This window comes from Panonychus citri, unplaced genomic scaffold, assembly GCF_014898815.1.
Source record: "Panonychus citri isolate SS breed McGregor unplaced genomic scaffold, ASM1489881v1 Contig00139, whole genome shotgun sequence".
Lineage (NCBI taxonomy): Eukaryota > Metazoa > Arthropoda > Arachnida > Trombidiformes > Tetranychidae > Panonychus > Panonychus citri.
Window position 1 is genome coordinate 764,564 of NW_026515544.1, and position 17,059 is coordinate 781,622.

The window sequence follows — 17,059 nt, forward strand, 5'->3', positions numbered from 1 at the left end:
GATAAAAGAAATTAAAATGAGTAATTAGCTATAATTAGCTAATACATGTATATTTTTCTTTATTGTTTATCGACTTCTAATATCAATGTTAATAATACTAGTATAATAATTATGTGGTTTACAGAGACAGTTAAGGAAAACTTTAATTGCCTTGTAATTGTTTTTGGTTGAAACACAATAAATGCCAATAAAAACACTGAATTTTTCGTCAAACAATTAAATAAATGATTAAATTAAAAGCATGAGTTTTAACGATAAAAATGAACAATTAAAACAAAAATATGACCAGAATTTTTGATTGTTAATGTATCGTAATTAAATTAAGAGATTTCTTCATTATCGGTACTGAGAATGACTTCAAATGAAAATGGTTGGAAAATGTATCCATCACCTTTATAGAATTTGCTTTGAAATTCAACCCAATGTAATCTGAGAGCATGAAGGAAAGCGCTCAAACCCTCCATGAGTAAAAGAACAGCGACAGTTAAACAAGCCCATGCTGCGAAAATGAAATACATTGTGAATCCTCCAGCGATCTTTTCACCCGTCAGACCAATTCTAAGAACCATATTCCATAGGACTTCACTCAACTGAGCGTGAGCCAAACTTAAAGCCCAAAGTCGAAGGTAAGAAGCGGTATGGGAAATGGATCCTAAGCAACATTCAATTGTGTGAATAATCTGATGGATGATTATGTCTGCAAGATCAAATTCAGCATCATGTCCTAATCCACCGGTAACTTGAGTATCAGCATTTTCCATGGAAACTGAGACTTCACCTTCACCATTGTAATTTTCACTGTTATTAAAATTTAAAGCAGCCATTCGACGAGCGTCATTTTGTTTCTTGAGAAAATAGGGTTTGATACATAACATCCATGGAACACAAGCAATGGCGACCATCAGGAGAACAGTTTGGAAAAATTGTTGCCCCCAGTACATTGGTGCTAACGAACAAGGAGCATCGGGATACTTGTAGAGAAACATGTTGATCAGTGTGATTAAAAGTGATGGGGCACATCCTGATTTCGAGGAATCGTATGAAATCCATTTGGATAAGATGAGAATGTTGAGATAACCAAAGATGGATAAGAGGAAAATAATTTGTGGCACAAATTCACACAGGATATTGAGACGATTATTAAAATAACGATGATTGTAGAAACCAAGGACAATACCAAAGACCATTTGACCAACTCCAAGAAGAACAGAAAGTTTCATCTTATACGAATTCAAGAATAAGATTTTATTTCCAGAGACTTGCCAAATTGGATCCATACCAAACCAATAAGGTGAACCTGAAAATTGTCTCTGTGGGTCCAACATCATACTCTCCTTGTAAAGACCTTCCTTGGGTAATGGTGATGCTCTCCAAGAAGATCCAAAGAGATTTAATGATTTGGAGAAAATGTCATTATAAATGAGACCAGTGTAGATGGAAAAGATTCCCATCAGAAGGATCAAGTATCTACCTCCGAAGAAGGTGTTGAATATTTCATTCGATTTGGCCTGAACGGCGATTCCTTGCTCTTTGAGAACCATCCAGAGAGCGATAAGTGTCATCAACAAGCCATGACCTGCATCACCGAACATAACAGCGAACAGAAATGGAAAAGTAATTATAGTAAATGGAGCTGGATTAATTTCCCGATAAGCTGCAACTCCATAGGCATTGACTAAGTTTTGGAAACCTTGAGTATATTTATTGGTTCGATTGAATGTTGGTGGTATTTCTTTAGTGTCCATTCGGTTCAAAATCGACGGAACAGATGATCCACTTCGATCTGTTCCTCTTCTCAATGCTATATGAATTCGTTCCATATCATCGACTGGACACCAGCATTCAGCGATCAAACATTTTCGGGTAAGATCCAAATTGAACATATTCAATGTTAAATAGATCGCTTTGATTTTCCTAACTTTAATAATCCAATTTTTGATATGCTTAGCAGCAGCAACTAATACACGATGACGATGTTCAGTTGTTTGCTTGAGAACGGTGTTTAATTCATCAATTCGAGCAACAACACCAGCAATCATTTCCCTCCGATCAGCTGCTGTTTCTGGACATGGATAAAGAGTTGCCCTAAATCCTTCACAAATCTTTTTAACTCGAGATTTTAATTGTTCTCCTTGAAAGAAAATAATGAACACCGATTTGTAGACATTATCACCGGTAACTGGATCTTCCAATGGTTTCTCAATTTCGGCCTGACGTAGGAAGACATTACCTAAGCAAACTCTCCATAACATCCGCTCAAAAGCAGGTAAACGCTCTCGCAAGATAACACCAGCTAAGAATCTAGAAACAGAGTGAAAATTGATATTTTTAACAGTTAAACGAATGTTACTCATGAGAAATAAACTTACCCTAATTTCATTTGTGCTTGTCCACCAGCTCGTAATCCCTCCTCTCCAAGAAGTTGAGTCGATTCGTCACCCATTCCAGTTTCTTGTATCTGTGATATTTGACTTTCACAATCAGCTTCATATAAAGTACGGTAGCTCATAGATGTAGGTAGGGAAGTGAGTAAAGGAGGGAAATCGGGTGCAATCTATGCATTCGTGGGTTGTTAGTGCAAAGGTTGACAGTTAACATAAGAGGGAAAAAAATAAATCTAATTAAAACAAGCTACTTACAAAGAATGAGAATCAAAACAATGAACATAAAATTCAAAGGACGAAATATAAAGACAGGAAAATGGTGACAAGACAATATAAAGTTTCATTCGATAGAGCAAAACGTTGGTGCAAAATAAGCGGGTAATGAACATGCAATTAACTTGTTCAGTGTCTGTGATAAATTGATAATAAATAAATAAAAAAGGTAGATCGGTAGATCGGTAGATAAAGTGGTATCGATTGAGGATGGTAGAAAACGAAGCTGATAAATTAAAATAGAAGAAAATTTTACCTCATCGAAAAATTGTTGAGTTTTTTTGAGAATATGTTTCAATTCAGTTAATTCAAGATAAGTTTTCTTAAGAGCTTCAGCATTAGAATTAACTTCTTTCAATTCGTTTTCAAGTTTCTCGAATGTTGTTTCCAATTCAATCATTTCTCTTGGTAATGGAGCATCAGGAATATCTCCCATATCTGATATTGGAATCTCATCTTTTTTAATTTCCTTTTCAAGGACTCCTGGAAAATAAAAGAATATCATCAGAATAGGAAACAAAAGAGAAAGAAATTTAGATGAAATAGAAAAGGTTGATATTAAATAATAAAAGATAAATAAAAAAATTTTACTAACTCAATTTTCTTTCCATTTCATCACAGCGACGAACCTCCAATACAAATTTCCTTTGGAATGCATTAACATCCGGATTAAGCTAAATTCGGAAAGAGAGAGAAGGAGAGAGAAGGAACAAGCAAATAAACAAAATGAATTAGTGAACATGATGTAAATTGTAATTTACAACATTTACTTACATCACGAAATTGTACTAAGCCTAATTCACCAAGTTCAGCAACACATAAATAAGCAGCTTCAGATTGGAGAAACAGTTGACAGAGACTCATTTCTTCACTACGTAAGAGAGAACCCATTTTGATTTCGTGTCGAAAGACACCTAACAATCACCAATAGAAGAAAAAAAAATGACTTCACCAAATGAAACAATAAATTAAACAACCGATTCAATAATTAACCAAATCAAAACAAACAGATTGACATTCGGATGAATCAGAAGAATCTACTTGTCTGAATCTGATTCTAACTCTTTGGATGTTACGAAAGGAAATAAGATTCACTAGTCGTCGCTTCATTTATTTATCATGTCGAGTTCTGGTTTCAAGGTTTTCAATGTTCATGGAGTTTTCATCATGGCAAAGAAAGGGAAACCATCATTGAGACAGAGAGAAGATGATAAAATGAAGATGTATATTCATCTGTGCATACTCAGTGTACATGTTATTATACAGGTTGGTTGAAAAAGATTCCAACATTTTATTTACCAAATGATTAACGTCAATCTACCTGTTGTTGTTGTTTAATAAGCGAGAGAAATTAACAGAGAACCTAATCTTAGACTTCACCAAATGAAACAATAAATTAAACAACCGATTCAATAATTAACCAAATCAAAACAAACAGATTGACATTCGGATTGAATCAGAAGAATCTACTTGTCTGAATCTGATTCTAACTCTTTGGATGTTACGCGAAAGGCGCCAAATACAATTTGAGAAAAGAAACTAATCCAAATAAGATTCACTAGTCGTCGCTTCATTTATTTATCATGTCGAGTTCTGGTTTCAAGGTTTTCAATGTTCATGGAGTTTTCATCATGGCAAAGAAAGGGAAACCATCATTGAGACAGAGAGAAGATGATAAAATGAAGATGTATATTCATCTGTGCATACTCAGTGTACATGTTATTATACAGGTTGGTTGAAAAAGATTCCAACATTTTATTTACCAAATGATTAACGTCAATCTACCTGTTGTTGTTGGTTTAATAAGCGAGAGAAATTAACAGAGAACCTAATCTTATCTGAACAATCAATTCTAATTGTGATAATTGTCTATTTCCTATTTTCTCACCTGATAAATTATATATTTCTCAACAATTTAACACCAAAAATCGTTTTATCCATTTGTCTATCCAACGTATTAATAAAAATCATCTTGTAATTTAAACATTCATCTCTGTGTGTTAACAATTAAAACTATTCTAATCTAATTACTGTGATCACTATGGAATCAGGTAAGTAAATTGATTCTAATTGTCAACTAGGTTCATCTCTAATTGTGAATTTCAATGTTCCATTTTGTTATTCCTCATCAAATGGATTCTCCTTCATCACTCATACTCATGGATGCAGAAAAAGATTACAGGGAGAAGCTTCTTCGTATGGTTAAAAAAGAGGTAACAATTAATTAATTGATTCTTTGATTGTAATTAATTATCCATCCAAATCTTCATTGACTTTCCATGTTAATTGTTATTCCAATCGATCAATTCTGAGTAGCTTATTGTTTGGGCTGAAGAGTTGGATTTGGAAACAATTAACTTTTCCATATGGTCATTTGTTGTTTGGACTTTGCTAATTTAATATTTTCACAATTATTGATTTGATTGTTGATCAATTTAGGTGCAGAGATCAATTTAACTTTCTCTTCAATTTTAATACCATTAAATTTAATTGTGGAGAAAGAGATACAATTAAAAAAAGTGTCAAGTTTAATTGACTAGAAATTAATTGACGAAAATTTTATTCTAAATTGTAATAATTTATATTCTAGTCAATTATAATTTATTGTTTTCTTTCACAAGAAGATTAAATATAATTTATTTTAATTCAGTTTAACAATCACCTTAATACCTTTGAATTGAAAAAAAAAATACAATCAAATGCTTAAAGAGTAGAAAACAACAATTTAAATATAAGAAATTAAATCTATTTGAATGACTGATCAATTAGGAAATAAGAGTAGAAATCTAATCATCTCTTAATTGTTATTGATTAAATTAAAGGTTAAACAAATCATGGAGGAAGCAGTTACCAGAAAATTTGTCCATGAAGAGAGCAGCAGTATAACCTCACTTTGTGGTAAGTTAATTAAACGATTGCAATTAAATTGTTTCACTGATCACAAATTTGATTGAAACAGTGGCTGTTGATGCTTGTCTTTCCCATGGACTTAAAAGACGAGCCCTGGGGCTATTTAAAACCAATTCAACAACAGCATTGTTACAAAAAGTTGCCAAAAATTTTGAACCAGCAGCAATTGTTTATAAGGCTGTTATTCAAATTGAAACCTCCGATCCAAGCAAGTGAGTGTAACAATTAAACTAATCATCTTTATTATTATCATAATTGATCAACTAATCAACCTTGGTGATTAACCTAATGATTACTTTTAATCATCATGTGATTGATATTCACGTTTAAATGTACAACTATCATATTGATGTATTATTATTATCATTTTGGATGAAACTTAATTTCAATCATTAATTTGTACCTTAAATCATTTGCTCTTACAAAACTTGATTAATTTTTCATTAATTTGATCTCACAAATGATCAAATCAAATGTTTCCATATGATTATTATTGTTGTTAAATCAAATAATCAGTAGCAATCTAATTTACTAATCACCAGGGAATCAATTTTGGGTTTAGAGTTAAAAAGATTTCCATTGATCGTAATCTTTATCATTAAATTAGATTAATGATGATTAAAAATTATATCAGTTGATTAAATTGTTGGAAATTTAATCTGTAACCATGATTGATTCAAATCCTTTAGATTTACAATTTAAATTAAAAAAAAAGTTAACTCAGTTTCCATTGATTATCAACCTTTTTGATACCATTGGGCAATCAAAAGGGAAGAGAAATATCAAGAAATCAATGAAAATGATTTATAATTGATTTTATTTTCTTTCTCTTCTCTTTCTGGTTATTTAATGATCACCAATTAAATGATTAAATTATAAACAATTAAAAGACGAACCTCTTCCAGCAGCGATAGTACCAATCAGCTACGAAACAAGATAATCACCAACAGTCCGACCAAAACAGCGCGTTACCTTTGGATACGAGTCGCTTTGTTTGAGAAACAATTAGTGGACATCGTGACCCATGTGGTCACTAATCACCACCAGTATTATGAGAAAGAGGCTTTGGTTGCCGACCCAGTGGACGGACAAATACTGGCCTCTCTTTTGGTCGGTCCTTGTGCTCTCGATTATTCAAAGATGAAAACTCAAGATCACTATTGGACTGATCCACCAGCCGATGAATTAGTTCAACGTAATCGTTTGGTTAATCCAAATTCAAATGGCCCATCGACCCCACCAGTGGGTAGAAAACCTTTAGGTTTACCCTTTCGTCGTGGACCAATCAGCGATTCACGAATATCATCTTCCTCTGATGAAAATCTCCGATTATCTTCATGGTCACCAAGAGATTATGTTGAATCTTTACACCAGAATTGTAAGACTACTTTACTCTATGGGAAAAACAACGTTCTCATCCAACCAGTGAGTATTTCCTCCGATTTATAATCAATGAGATTCTTGTTGTCAATCGTTTCAAATTACACGAAATTCATTCATAAATAATTCAATTCATTTACCATTGTCGATCTTTCAATTAAATCTCAATTTCTCTCTCTCTCTCTTTCTGTATTCAATAGACACTTAATTGTTTGATCAAAAGTGTATTAACTAACCCACATGATAATTAATTTGGTTAATTTACTTAAAACATTATCATGAGTCTCAGTTTAATTACAAATAATGTATTATTTGAATATATGATGAGTTCAATGTCATCTCTTGATCAATAAGGTTTTAATTATGATGATTAGTTAATTAAAACAATGATAATTGACTTTGTTTGTTTTCTCATTGATCAATTGAATTAAAGCTAGCAAAATGATTAGTATTAATTATGTTAATCTACTTTACAATAGGCTTAAAAAATCAACTATCGAATTCAATATTGTAAAAATTAAATTACTGCCATTGAAACAATTTACTAACAATCAAGAACTAATCAACTACATCCAATAATAATATTAACAAAATGATAATTTTCAGTATCATGATTACCAGTGATTATAATAAATGAGAAACTATTGATTAACTGAATCTAATTTGCTTGTTAATCCATGACAATCAAAATCATCACATTATAATTACATTCAACTCTATATTCTAGTAGTCTTTTTAATTGTATCTTTGTTTCGTAGTCATTACAATGTAATTTGAATTTACAATTTAACTCTAATTGTTACAGAGGGAAAATCTAGAAGCAATTCCTGGTTATTTATCACTCCATCAAACTCCAGCAGGATTAGTAATCAAATGGACACCTAATCAATTAATGAATGGATCAGCAAGTCTTGGTGAAGGTTCACCCAACGAGAACACAACTAATTCAACCTCAACCTCACAATCAACAGCAACAATTAACAATATAAACACACCAACAACAACAACAACTTCATCTTCAACAGCTCAAGATAAAAAGTAAGCAATTGATTTAATATTATGTTGGTTAATTGGTTTGATTTACTTTCATTTGACCTAAAAACAACAACACAATCAAGTTAATCAAAACAAATCATCTGAATGGGTTAATATTGTTTCAATTTCAATCAATAGTTTATTTTAGTTTATCATTTATATTAACTTACCAAAAGATTTACATTTTTTTAATCAAATTGAATTTCATGTATTGTTATCATTTGTCTTGATTGACAATCAAGATTAACTATTATATTGATCGTGATGACAATTTAATTCAATATGAGATGCCCGCTCCTTGAGATTGATTATCAACTGATAATGATTGTGACAATATTGTTATAATCATACTGATTTGATTAACCCAAAAACAAAACACAAAAAGTAATAAACTTAATCTGATCAACTTTAGTAATGACAATCAGCAATCAACAATCAACACGATCATCAATGGTTTTGTTATTATTGATCTTGAACCATCTTAAATCAATATTAATCATTGGGAATGATGATGTTTGTAATATTAATAATATTTATTTTTTGCTTTGCTTGACAATTTAACCAATCAAACAGTTTAATTGAATGTAAACAATCAACATTTACATTGGTGATTAAATTAAATTTACATGGCTCCAAGGTTTATCTAATCAATTTCTCTCGCCAGCAATTAATTATAAAGGTTTGATTATATTAAATTGTGGGTCTAATAAATAAACTTACAAAGAGCTAGATTAAGATCAATACTTACAATTAAGTTGATTGGAATGAATTTTTTTTCCAACTGAATACTAATAGTCAACAATTTAAAAATATTCATAACAATTTCATTGAAATTAATTCTAGATAAATTTGAAACACAGTAATCAATGTATATTATTAGATGTTGATACATTTTGATTTAGTAAATTGTTGCAGTTGATTAAATTAGTCAAGCATATAGATGACAAGACAATCTTAATGATGTAGAAAGGCAAAAATGGAAATGAATCCAGAACTTATTTGAAAATTTCAGTTTTATTGTTTCAAATTCTGGATTCAGTTACATGATAACAATTGAGAATACAAGTTATGGAGCATAAAAGGTTAACAAGACAAGAAAAAACCAGGTTACCGAAAGATTTACAGTCGAGTTGAAAAGTTTCTGCTTACGCCTACATGAATAAATGGAATACACAAAATACTGAGTTTTCATAGGAATTTAATGAAAACCCGGAAGTGTATTTGTTATATCATATTTACCTGGGAAACTGGGAGGGAATTGGTATTATTACAACTGATGATGGTGATAAATGAGAAGCAAAATAACAAAATTAAGATGATCATCTTTGTGTATCAAGAACCTCATCTAATCAATTATTGAATGTAGATAATTATATGAAGGTTTGTATTATTAATCAGACACTTAAATCATTACGATGGTGGTAACAGAAATTGATTAGACAGTTGAGCAATTAAACCATTGAAATTGTAAACAATTGGTCCTCGAAACGTATTTCCAATTGTTGTTTATTTTGTTGAAATTGATCAATACAAAAATGACCTAATGGGAAGTGACCTGTTTGATTGCGTCTCGAAATTTGTAATTGAAACAATTTACTTGATTGTTTGGATTAATATCCGAGTAAATATTGTACCTGAGGAAAAACAAAAACAGAACAATAAGTTTCATATTATCTGTTTTTTTCATATTCTGTTGATTTATTTTATCTCTTTTCTAAATTACATTCATCAGGGTGGAGATTGAAGTTCTGATCTTCGTCTTGAGTATGATTCTGATCCTCGGTGACCTTCTGACATGGAAAAGAAGATTTTCTGTTATATAATCTGTTCTTTCATCATGAGAAGTTTGAGTTTCTGGTTTGCAATTTTGTAGAGAAAAAAAAGTTCTGAGCTCCATGAAGATTGAACTCAATAGACATAGAAATAGACATTTCAGTGAGCATTCTAACTCCCTGTGGTTATCATGGAGAAGATGGAAAAGAAAAAGAAAACAAATAGTAGAAGAAGAGAAAATATCAGAATATTTAACTCGGTGAAGGAAGAAAATGCTCAACAATATAATAATATGAGACATTGAAGAATCAATTTCTCATGAAAACGTCATGAGTTGGAAATTCTAATAAGAATTTGATTCCCGACTCTTCATTTTTTCTCTCTCCCTGATCATCAGAATTTCATCCATTGAGAGTATTCATCATGATACATTTCTAATGAAAACCAGTCATAGGAAAATCGTCACAACTGAATAATAACTATTAATATGTTGGAACTTTTTTCCTTATCTGTTGATGATATTCATTCCTTCTGGACATGATAAAATTGACAATTGATCATGATTATAATTCACCATGATTAATATCAAATGTTCAATGAAAACCTATTATTAGTTCATGGACTCAATTGTCATTTCGATTCAAATTAAACTCAACACCAATTTCCATGCAAGAAAAAAGTTCTGACAGAATTTTTTTCCTCCTCTTCTCAATCTTACAAAACATATTAAGAGATAACTAATCATAATGTTCAAATATTGAATTGACAATTAAACTTCATCCAAAAATTTAATTAAATTGTATTAATACATTTTAATAAGAAAAAGTTTCTTCATATTCATTGTTTATTCAAACAGTCATTTCTTTAATTGCTTGAGTTCAGCTATGATTCAGATCAAGGATGAAAATCAGACAAAACTAATTAATTTCTCACTAATTTTTTTTGTTACGTTTAAAACTGAATTAAAAGTGATTAGGCTGAGAATTGATTTTAACTCTATCAACTGTTGCTCAGTTATTCAACAATTAAGTGAAAATTTAATCACATTTTGTTTGACTAATCATCTTAGATCCAAATAGTAATTTAGTTTAACATTGAAGTGATTTTTGTTCATTACTAACAATCAACTAATTGTTACGAGGGAAATAAATCTAACCGAGTTTTTGAATGGAAAAGTTATTAAAAATTAATTATTCACAAATCGTAATTAATTTAAATTATATTCCAAGTTTTGTTACATTCAAATGGATCGTGAAAAGCTATTAACAATTTATCTAAATTGACAATTAACGACAAGCACAACTTATTAATAGCAATTCATATTTATTATCAAAATCATAGATATATAATGTTACCAATATTAGAAAGCATTTGAAAATGAATAAAGGTTTGATTCATTTTCTTTTATCACCAAATCCATGGTGAGATTACTGAATATTCATGATGAAATATTGAATTCAATTCTCAATATAAACATTGGATCGATAATTTAATACAGAAACAAGATTGATTATCATGGAAAGATGAAGATGATGAATCGAGATGAAGTTCCAAAGATGATAAAGTCTCTGTTTTTATCATGAAAAAAAATTCTTTTTTCAAGAATATCTCATTATTTATCCAATTCTATTCAGAAAATGATATTAATCATAATGATGAAAATACCTGTTGTATATTATTCCCATTGGAAGATAAATTCATATCCATTAGTTAGTAATATTTGAATCTTATCATTAATGACCATGTGAATGATTAGCTTGATTGTCATGTTTAATCAGGAAGCTAATGGTTAGCTTTTTATATTGGTTAAATTGCAAGTGATTAATCCTGGTCAATTGTTGATTCATCCCAAAGATTATCAAGTTTTGATTGTTGAATATTGTTGAGATTATTTTATCAACATTTTCCAGCAGATTAATGTTGATTTTAATGAGATCTAATTAAATCATATCTTAATCATAATGACTCTAAACTAAACTTCAAATGTTTATTTTTTATCAAACTTTCAATACTTGTTATTAATATTATTGGTCAATTGGCTATTGTTTTTTTTTCATTTAATCAGCTGATTTAGTTCAATTGTTTCCATTAATCAAAAATTGATAACACAATCATCTGATTGTGACTTAAATCAATACAGCAACATAATTCTAGTCTTTAATATTGATTATCATCAGGTGATCATAGTTAATAAGTCAGATTGTTGATTCAGATAAACATTAAAATTAAGGGTAAACAAGGATGATTAACTAATCAAATTGTTGGGGTAAAAATGTCAACCAGTTTAACTGGAATTGGATTAAAATGAAATGTCAATAATTGCTATGGAAAAATTAATCCACTAAATCGTTATTCCTATTGATTATCTTATATTAGCATTGAACTTACTTGTATTTGATTTGACTATCAGTTCAAGATGATCATGAAAAGTAAACTTAATTGTTGTTTTTTGCTTAAATGGTTTGACTAATCATTTTGAATCTAATTGTTTAATTACAGTTTCTGGGACTATGCGATGACCGTTAATGTTGAAGATATTGTTTATCTTCATTGTCATCAACAAGATTCCTGTGGAACCGTTGTACTTGTGGGCCAAGACGGTGTCCAGCGATCACCGATAAGATTTCCCAAAGGAGGTCATTTGTTGGCCTTTTTATCGTGTCTCGAGAATGGACTTGCCCCTTATGGTCAAATGGTTCCTCCACTTTGGACACGAAAGGGAAAAGGTATTAGACTCATTTCCATTTCTCACCAACAATCCTTTTAATTGTTTATCTTAATTTGCTTTGAATTTGATTAATTGCGAAAACTTTGGTTCAACAATTAACATTTTCATTGATCATTCGATTACTAAATTGTGATTTTACTCTGAAACGTTGATTGATTATCTAATTACTTTGTCTTTTCTGGAGCACCTAAACTGTTAACTCTATTATGACAATCAAATTTAATTAACATGGGAGAGAGTGAGAGAGATGATTTAATTAAATTTGTAAACATGACATGAACGACAAACAATCTAATGATTATTTGATGCCTTAGGTGTTAATTGCTTTTATTAATACGAAATTGTGACAATTACTTGTTGCTTGATATTTTTTTATCACGAATACAAAAATTCAATACTTTACTATAAATTGAATTGTAATATGATTTAATTGAATTGCAAAGTCTATTCCTAATTGTCCATCAGGCAACAATTGTCACAATGATAGTCAACATGTAAGAATGGAGATAAATATTTAACATAATTCAGATTCTTAACAATAGAATGATAATAATAATGAAAACGAAAGATATTATTAGAAAAGCATATTAAGCTTAATTGAAAAATCGATCATCATCTAAACCAGAACAATCTAATAACTCGATTACTTGGATAAGGACAAAGGTGTAAACGAAAATGATGATTTTGAGCATGATCACAATTAACCTTTTAGAGGTTGATCATCATCACCATCACCATCATCATAATAATCATAATCATCTTCATCCTCATCCTCATCCTCATCTTTATCTTTGATCATCTTACATTTGAGTAGAAATCGAGTCAATATATTTCATGGCTCTCAACAAACAACTCAATCAAATTAATGTTAACCTTTGGAAAAGAAACAGAATTAAATTCATAACCACTAATCATAACACTCACTTTCCCAATCCTTTTATCATAATCTTAATCATTAACTAAACAATTCTCATCAATTTATTATCTTATTCATGATCTTTAACATGATAATTTGAATAACAAATTTAATATCTTCATTAAACTTAATCTCCCAACTAAAGTTTTTGCTAAACTAACTTTCAATTTCATCACCTTTCACTTAATTCATGGTTAAATTATTGATTATGGATTAGATTTAGAGAGCAATCAATTTTAATCTGATTACATTGTTAATTGTCATTCTTTATTGTGATCATGAAACAAAAGGGTCCTCATTAGTTTTTGTTGATTACCCTCTTTGTTGATGATAGTTAACAATTCAATTATTATTATCAAGTTAAATTGATAAGTTTGACATGATTAAAACTACACTCAGGTTAATTATTATTGCCATTGATTTAATCATAAATGTCTAGGATAATATTAAATTACCGTTAATCAGTTTTTCTCAAAAAAAAACGAGCTAAAAGTTACTTTAACAAATAGGAACAAAGGAAATCAATACAATGACAATTATCGTTGATTGTTATCGTAATTTATTAATCATTTTTTTCCATCTTAAAGACTTAATTGTTGCAGTTTTATGTTTCATCTTTGTTTACCTGAATCAACAACCTATCAATTAATAATTTGATATCAGTTTTTTGGGTTTTTTTCATTGGATTAAGTTAATTTATTTTAATCTTTTGTTTTGTTAAATTGTGACAAAATTTCAATCATATTAAGTTAAACGTCTTGAATTAATTACAATAACAAGTAATGTTAACTTATCTCCAGGGTAATTGAGTTTCCATTTTGTTGAATTTTTAAGTAATAGAAAAAGTTAATTGTTGTCAACCGTTGATTCTGTCTCTTTGCCTGATCGTTGCTGTCTCTTTTTCTATTGATCAATCCTGGCGTCTTTTAATTGTCTTAATTGTTTATCTCTTCCTTTACTAATTGTAGGTAAAGTTTTCCCAAAATTGAAGCGTAAAAATCACCGAAATATTTACAATGCAAGTAAAAGTGAATCGGGCTCATCTTCAGAGGAAAATGAAACAACTGATTACGTTTTCCGAATTGTGGCCTCATCCGATAAACCAGAGACAATTTGTAAGTGTTAATTGTTATGCTAATTGATTAATATCTAATTGTTTCCATTTACATCTTTGTAAAGCTCAAGAAATGTTCGACCCGAAAACAACTAAATCAAGCTCATTCCTATGGAGAGCTCGTAATGGTCTACAAGATAAAACTGCTTCTAATTCATCTTCAACCTCATCAACTTCATCAACAAGTAAATCGCTAAGTGAAGACAATACAATTGACGTTAATTCAACAATTAAAACTATTGCCCCTCAACAATCAATTCCAACTGATAAATCTATCAAGATACTTTGTGACACGATGAAAAGACAAATCATTTCTCGAGCATTTTATGGCTGGTTGGCTCATTGTCGACATTTACGAACCGTTAGAACTCATTTATCGGGCTTGGTTAATGCGATTATAATTCCTGTAGATAAGCCAAATGATGCATCAAAAGGGTTGACCAAAGAAGCATGGGAATCATTTCATGATGATAACGGACGAATTACTAATCCAGATGAATTAAGACGATTGATTTATTATGGTGGCATTGATCATGATCTACGTCGACAGGTTTGGCCTTACCTTTTGGGTCACTACGAGTTTGAATTTACTTCAGAAGAGCGGACTGAACGTGATAAGGATGTCATTCAACATTACGAAATAACAATGACCGATTGGTTAGCTGTTGAGGCCATTGTCCGACAACGAGATAAAGAGATCATGGCTGCTAATTTGGCTAAATTGTCATCAGAATCAAACAATAGTACAGAAATGCCGTTGATTGGACCTAAAGAGACAAACAATTGTTCAGGTGAAGTTTTCACTGATTTTTCTGATACTGAAGAAAGTGGTGATGACGCTGGCGATAAAAGGACTGATAAATCAGCTGGTAAACCAGGTAAAGAATCAAAATCATCTGATAAAATTAAGTTAACCTCCAGGGGACGATCAGTTGATTCAGTTCATGGTGAAGGTAAAGGTCGACGTAAAAAAGTTAGTCCAAGAGACTGTTTAAAGCGACAACGGCAAATAGGAAGTGAAACAAGTTCAGGTCAAAACATAGTTATTACTAATCCGTCAGTTGATTTAACCCGAAGTTACAAATCAGAGGAGACGATTAGTAAATCAGATAATTTAGAAAACGATACAACCGTTAACGATGACAAAGAAAACAAGGACTCGAATTCAATTAACGATCGAAATCTCGGTCTAGAACCAGGTTCGGCTTGCATATCACCAGCTTCTTCCAATGGCGGAGTCTATCCGGTAATTGTTACTTTTTCTTCAATCGAATTTCAATTTTCACCAACTGAATCAGAACAATAATTGTGTTTTCCTTTTCTCTGTATCTTTATCAAGAATGAATTACTTGATCTATTTTCCTTGAATATCCATCGAATCGACAAGGACGTTCAACGATGTGATCGTAACTATTGGTACTTTATGAACAAAGAAAACCTCGAGAAATTGAGGAACGTAATGTGTACCTATGTTTGGGAACATCTTGACCAGGGTTATGTCCAGGGAATGTGTGACCTTGTAGCACCTTTATTAGTTATATTCGATGACGGTAATCTGATGATTGTTTGATTCTCAAATTGTGATGATTAATTACAACGATTCTTTTCAATTTTAGAGGTAAAATCTTACAGTTGTTTCTGTGAATTAATGAAACGCATGGTTGCTAATTTTCCCCACGGAGGTGCAATGGACACTCACTTCGCGAACATGAGGTCACTAATACAAATACTGGACAATGAGATATTTGATCTAATGCATCAAAATGGCGACTATACTCATTTCTATTTTTGCTATCGTTGGTTTCTTTTGGACTTTAAAAGAGGTAATTAAATTGTTCTCATTGTTGTTTATTGTCTTTAATCATTTGAAATCATTTCTTCCGGTATCAGAATTGCTTTATGAGGATATTTTCAGGGTCTGGGAGGTCATTTGGGCCGCTAAGTTTGTCGCCTCAGCTCATTTCGTCCTCTTCATCGCTCTCGCTTTGGTTGAATATTACAGAGACATTATTTTGGAAAACGACATGGATTTTACTGATATAATTAAATTTTTTAATGGTAATTACAGGTAAATCTAATCTAATTTAACTCTTGAAATTGATTTGTATTATTTGTCCCTTGAATCTGATAGAAATGGCGGAGAGACATGATGCTAAAGCCGTACTTAAACTTTCCAGGGAACTGGTTCTACAAATTCAATCGTTAATGGACAATAATTATAATTATAACTAATTACATGAGATTATTTGTGTAAAACTAAATCTTAATTTTCTTGCGTCTAAATGATTTTAACTAAATGTCTTTTGATCTTTTATCTAATTGATTTGATTGAAATAAAAATTTCTGTTATTTCTGATGTTTTGTTTCTCAATTCTAATTATTTCAATCATGAATACAAATTGACCAGAACTGAGTATATTCATGGATGCGACTCTAAGGTAAAGTGTTGACAACGAAATGGGTTTTTGTAAATCGTTGCTGGTTTCGGACGATTAGGACCCGATGTAAATGTCAGAATTTTTAATGAATGTTGAGGTTGGATATTC

General features: G+C 30.8%; 2 protein-coding genes across 5 annotated transcripts; one reads left to right on the forward strand and one right to left on the reverse strand.

Annotated features, from left to right (window-relative positions):
* Window positions 1-11: 11 nt before the first annotated feature.
* LOC128394331 (V-type proton ATPase 116 kDa subunit a 1-like) lies at window positions 12-3,685 on the reverse strand. 2 transcript variants are annotated; one of them, XM_053354653.1, is made up of 5 exons: window positions 3,432-3,685; window positions 3,253-3,331; window positions 2,914-3,140; window positions 2,370-2,458; window positions 12-2,301 (listed from the first exon to the last, which is right to left on the reverse strand). In XM_053354653.1, the coding sequence occupies exons 1-5, from the start codon at window positions 3,546-3,548 to the stop codon at window positions 321-323; spliced, it is 2,493 nt and encodes an 830-aa protein (XP_053210628.1). In that variant the 5' UTR covers window positions 3,549-3,685; the 3' UTR covers window positions 12-320. The 2 variants fall into 2 exon arrangements, with proteins under 2 accessions (XP_053210628.1, XP_053210627.1); XM_053354652.1 differs by having other exon boundaries at window positions 2,370-2,554.
* Window positions 3,686-4,361: 676 nt separating this feature from the next.
* On the forward strand, window positions 4,362-16,869 carry LOC128394104 (small G protein signaling modulator 2-like). 3 transcript variants are annotated; one of them, XM_053354357.1, is made up of 13 exons: window positions 4,362-4,708; window positions 4,827-4,870; window positions 5,480-5,555; window positions 5,617-5,779; window positions 6,458-6,992; window positions 7,753-7,985; window positions 12,255-12,481; window positions 14,368-14,514; window positions 14,579-15,759; window positions 15,853-16,063; window positions 16,130-16,336; window positions 16,404-16,571; window positions 16,645-16,869. In XM_053354357.1, the coding sequence occupies exons 1-13, from the start codon at window positions 4,699-4,701 to the stop codon at window positions 16,743-16,745; spliced, it is 3,303 nt and encodes a 1,100-aa protein (XP_053210332.1). In that variant the 5' UTR covers window positions 4,362-4,698; the 3' UTR covers window positions 16,746-16,869. The 3 variants fall into 3 exon arrangements, with proteins under 3 accessions (XP_053210332.1, XP_053210333.1, XP_053210334.1); XM_053354358.1 differs by having other exon boundaries at window positions 6,473-6,992; XM_053354359.1 differs by having other exon boundaries at window positions 6,476-6,992.
* The last annotated feature ends 190 nt before the right edge of the window (window positions 16,870-17,059 follow it).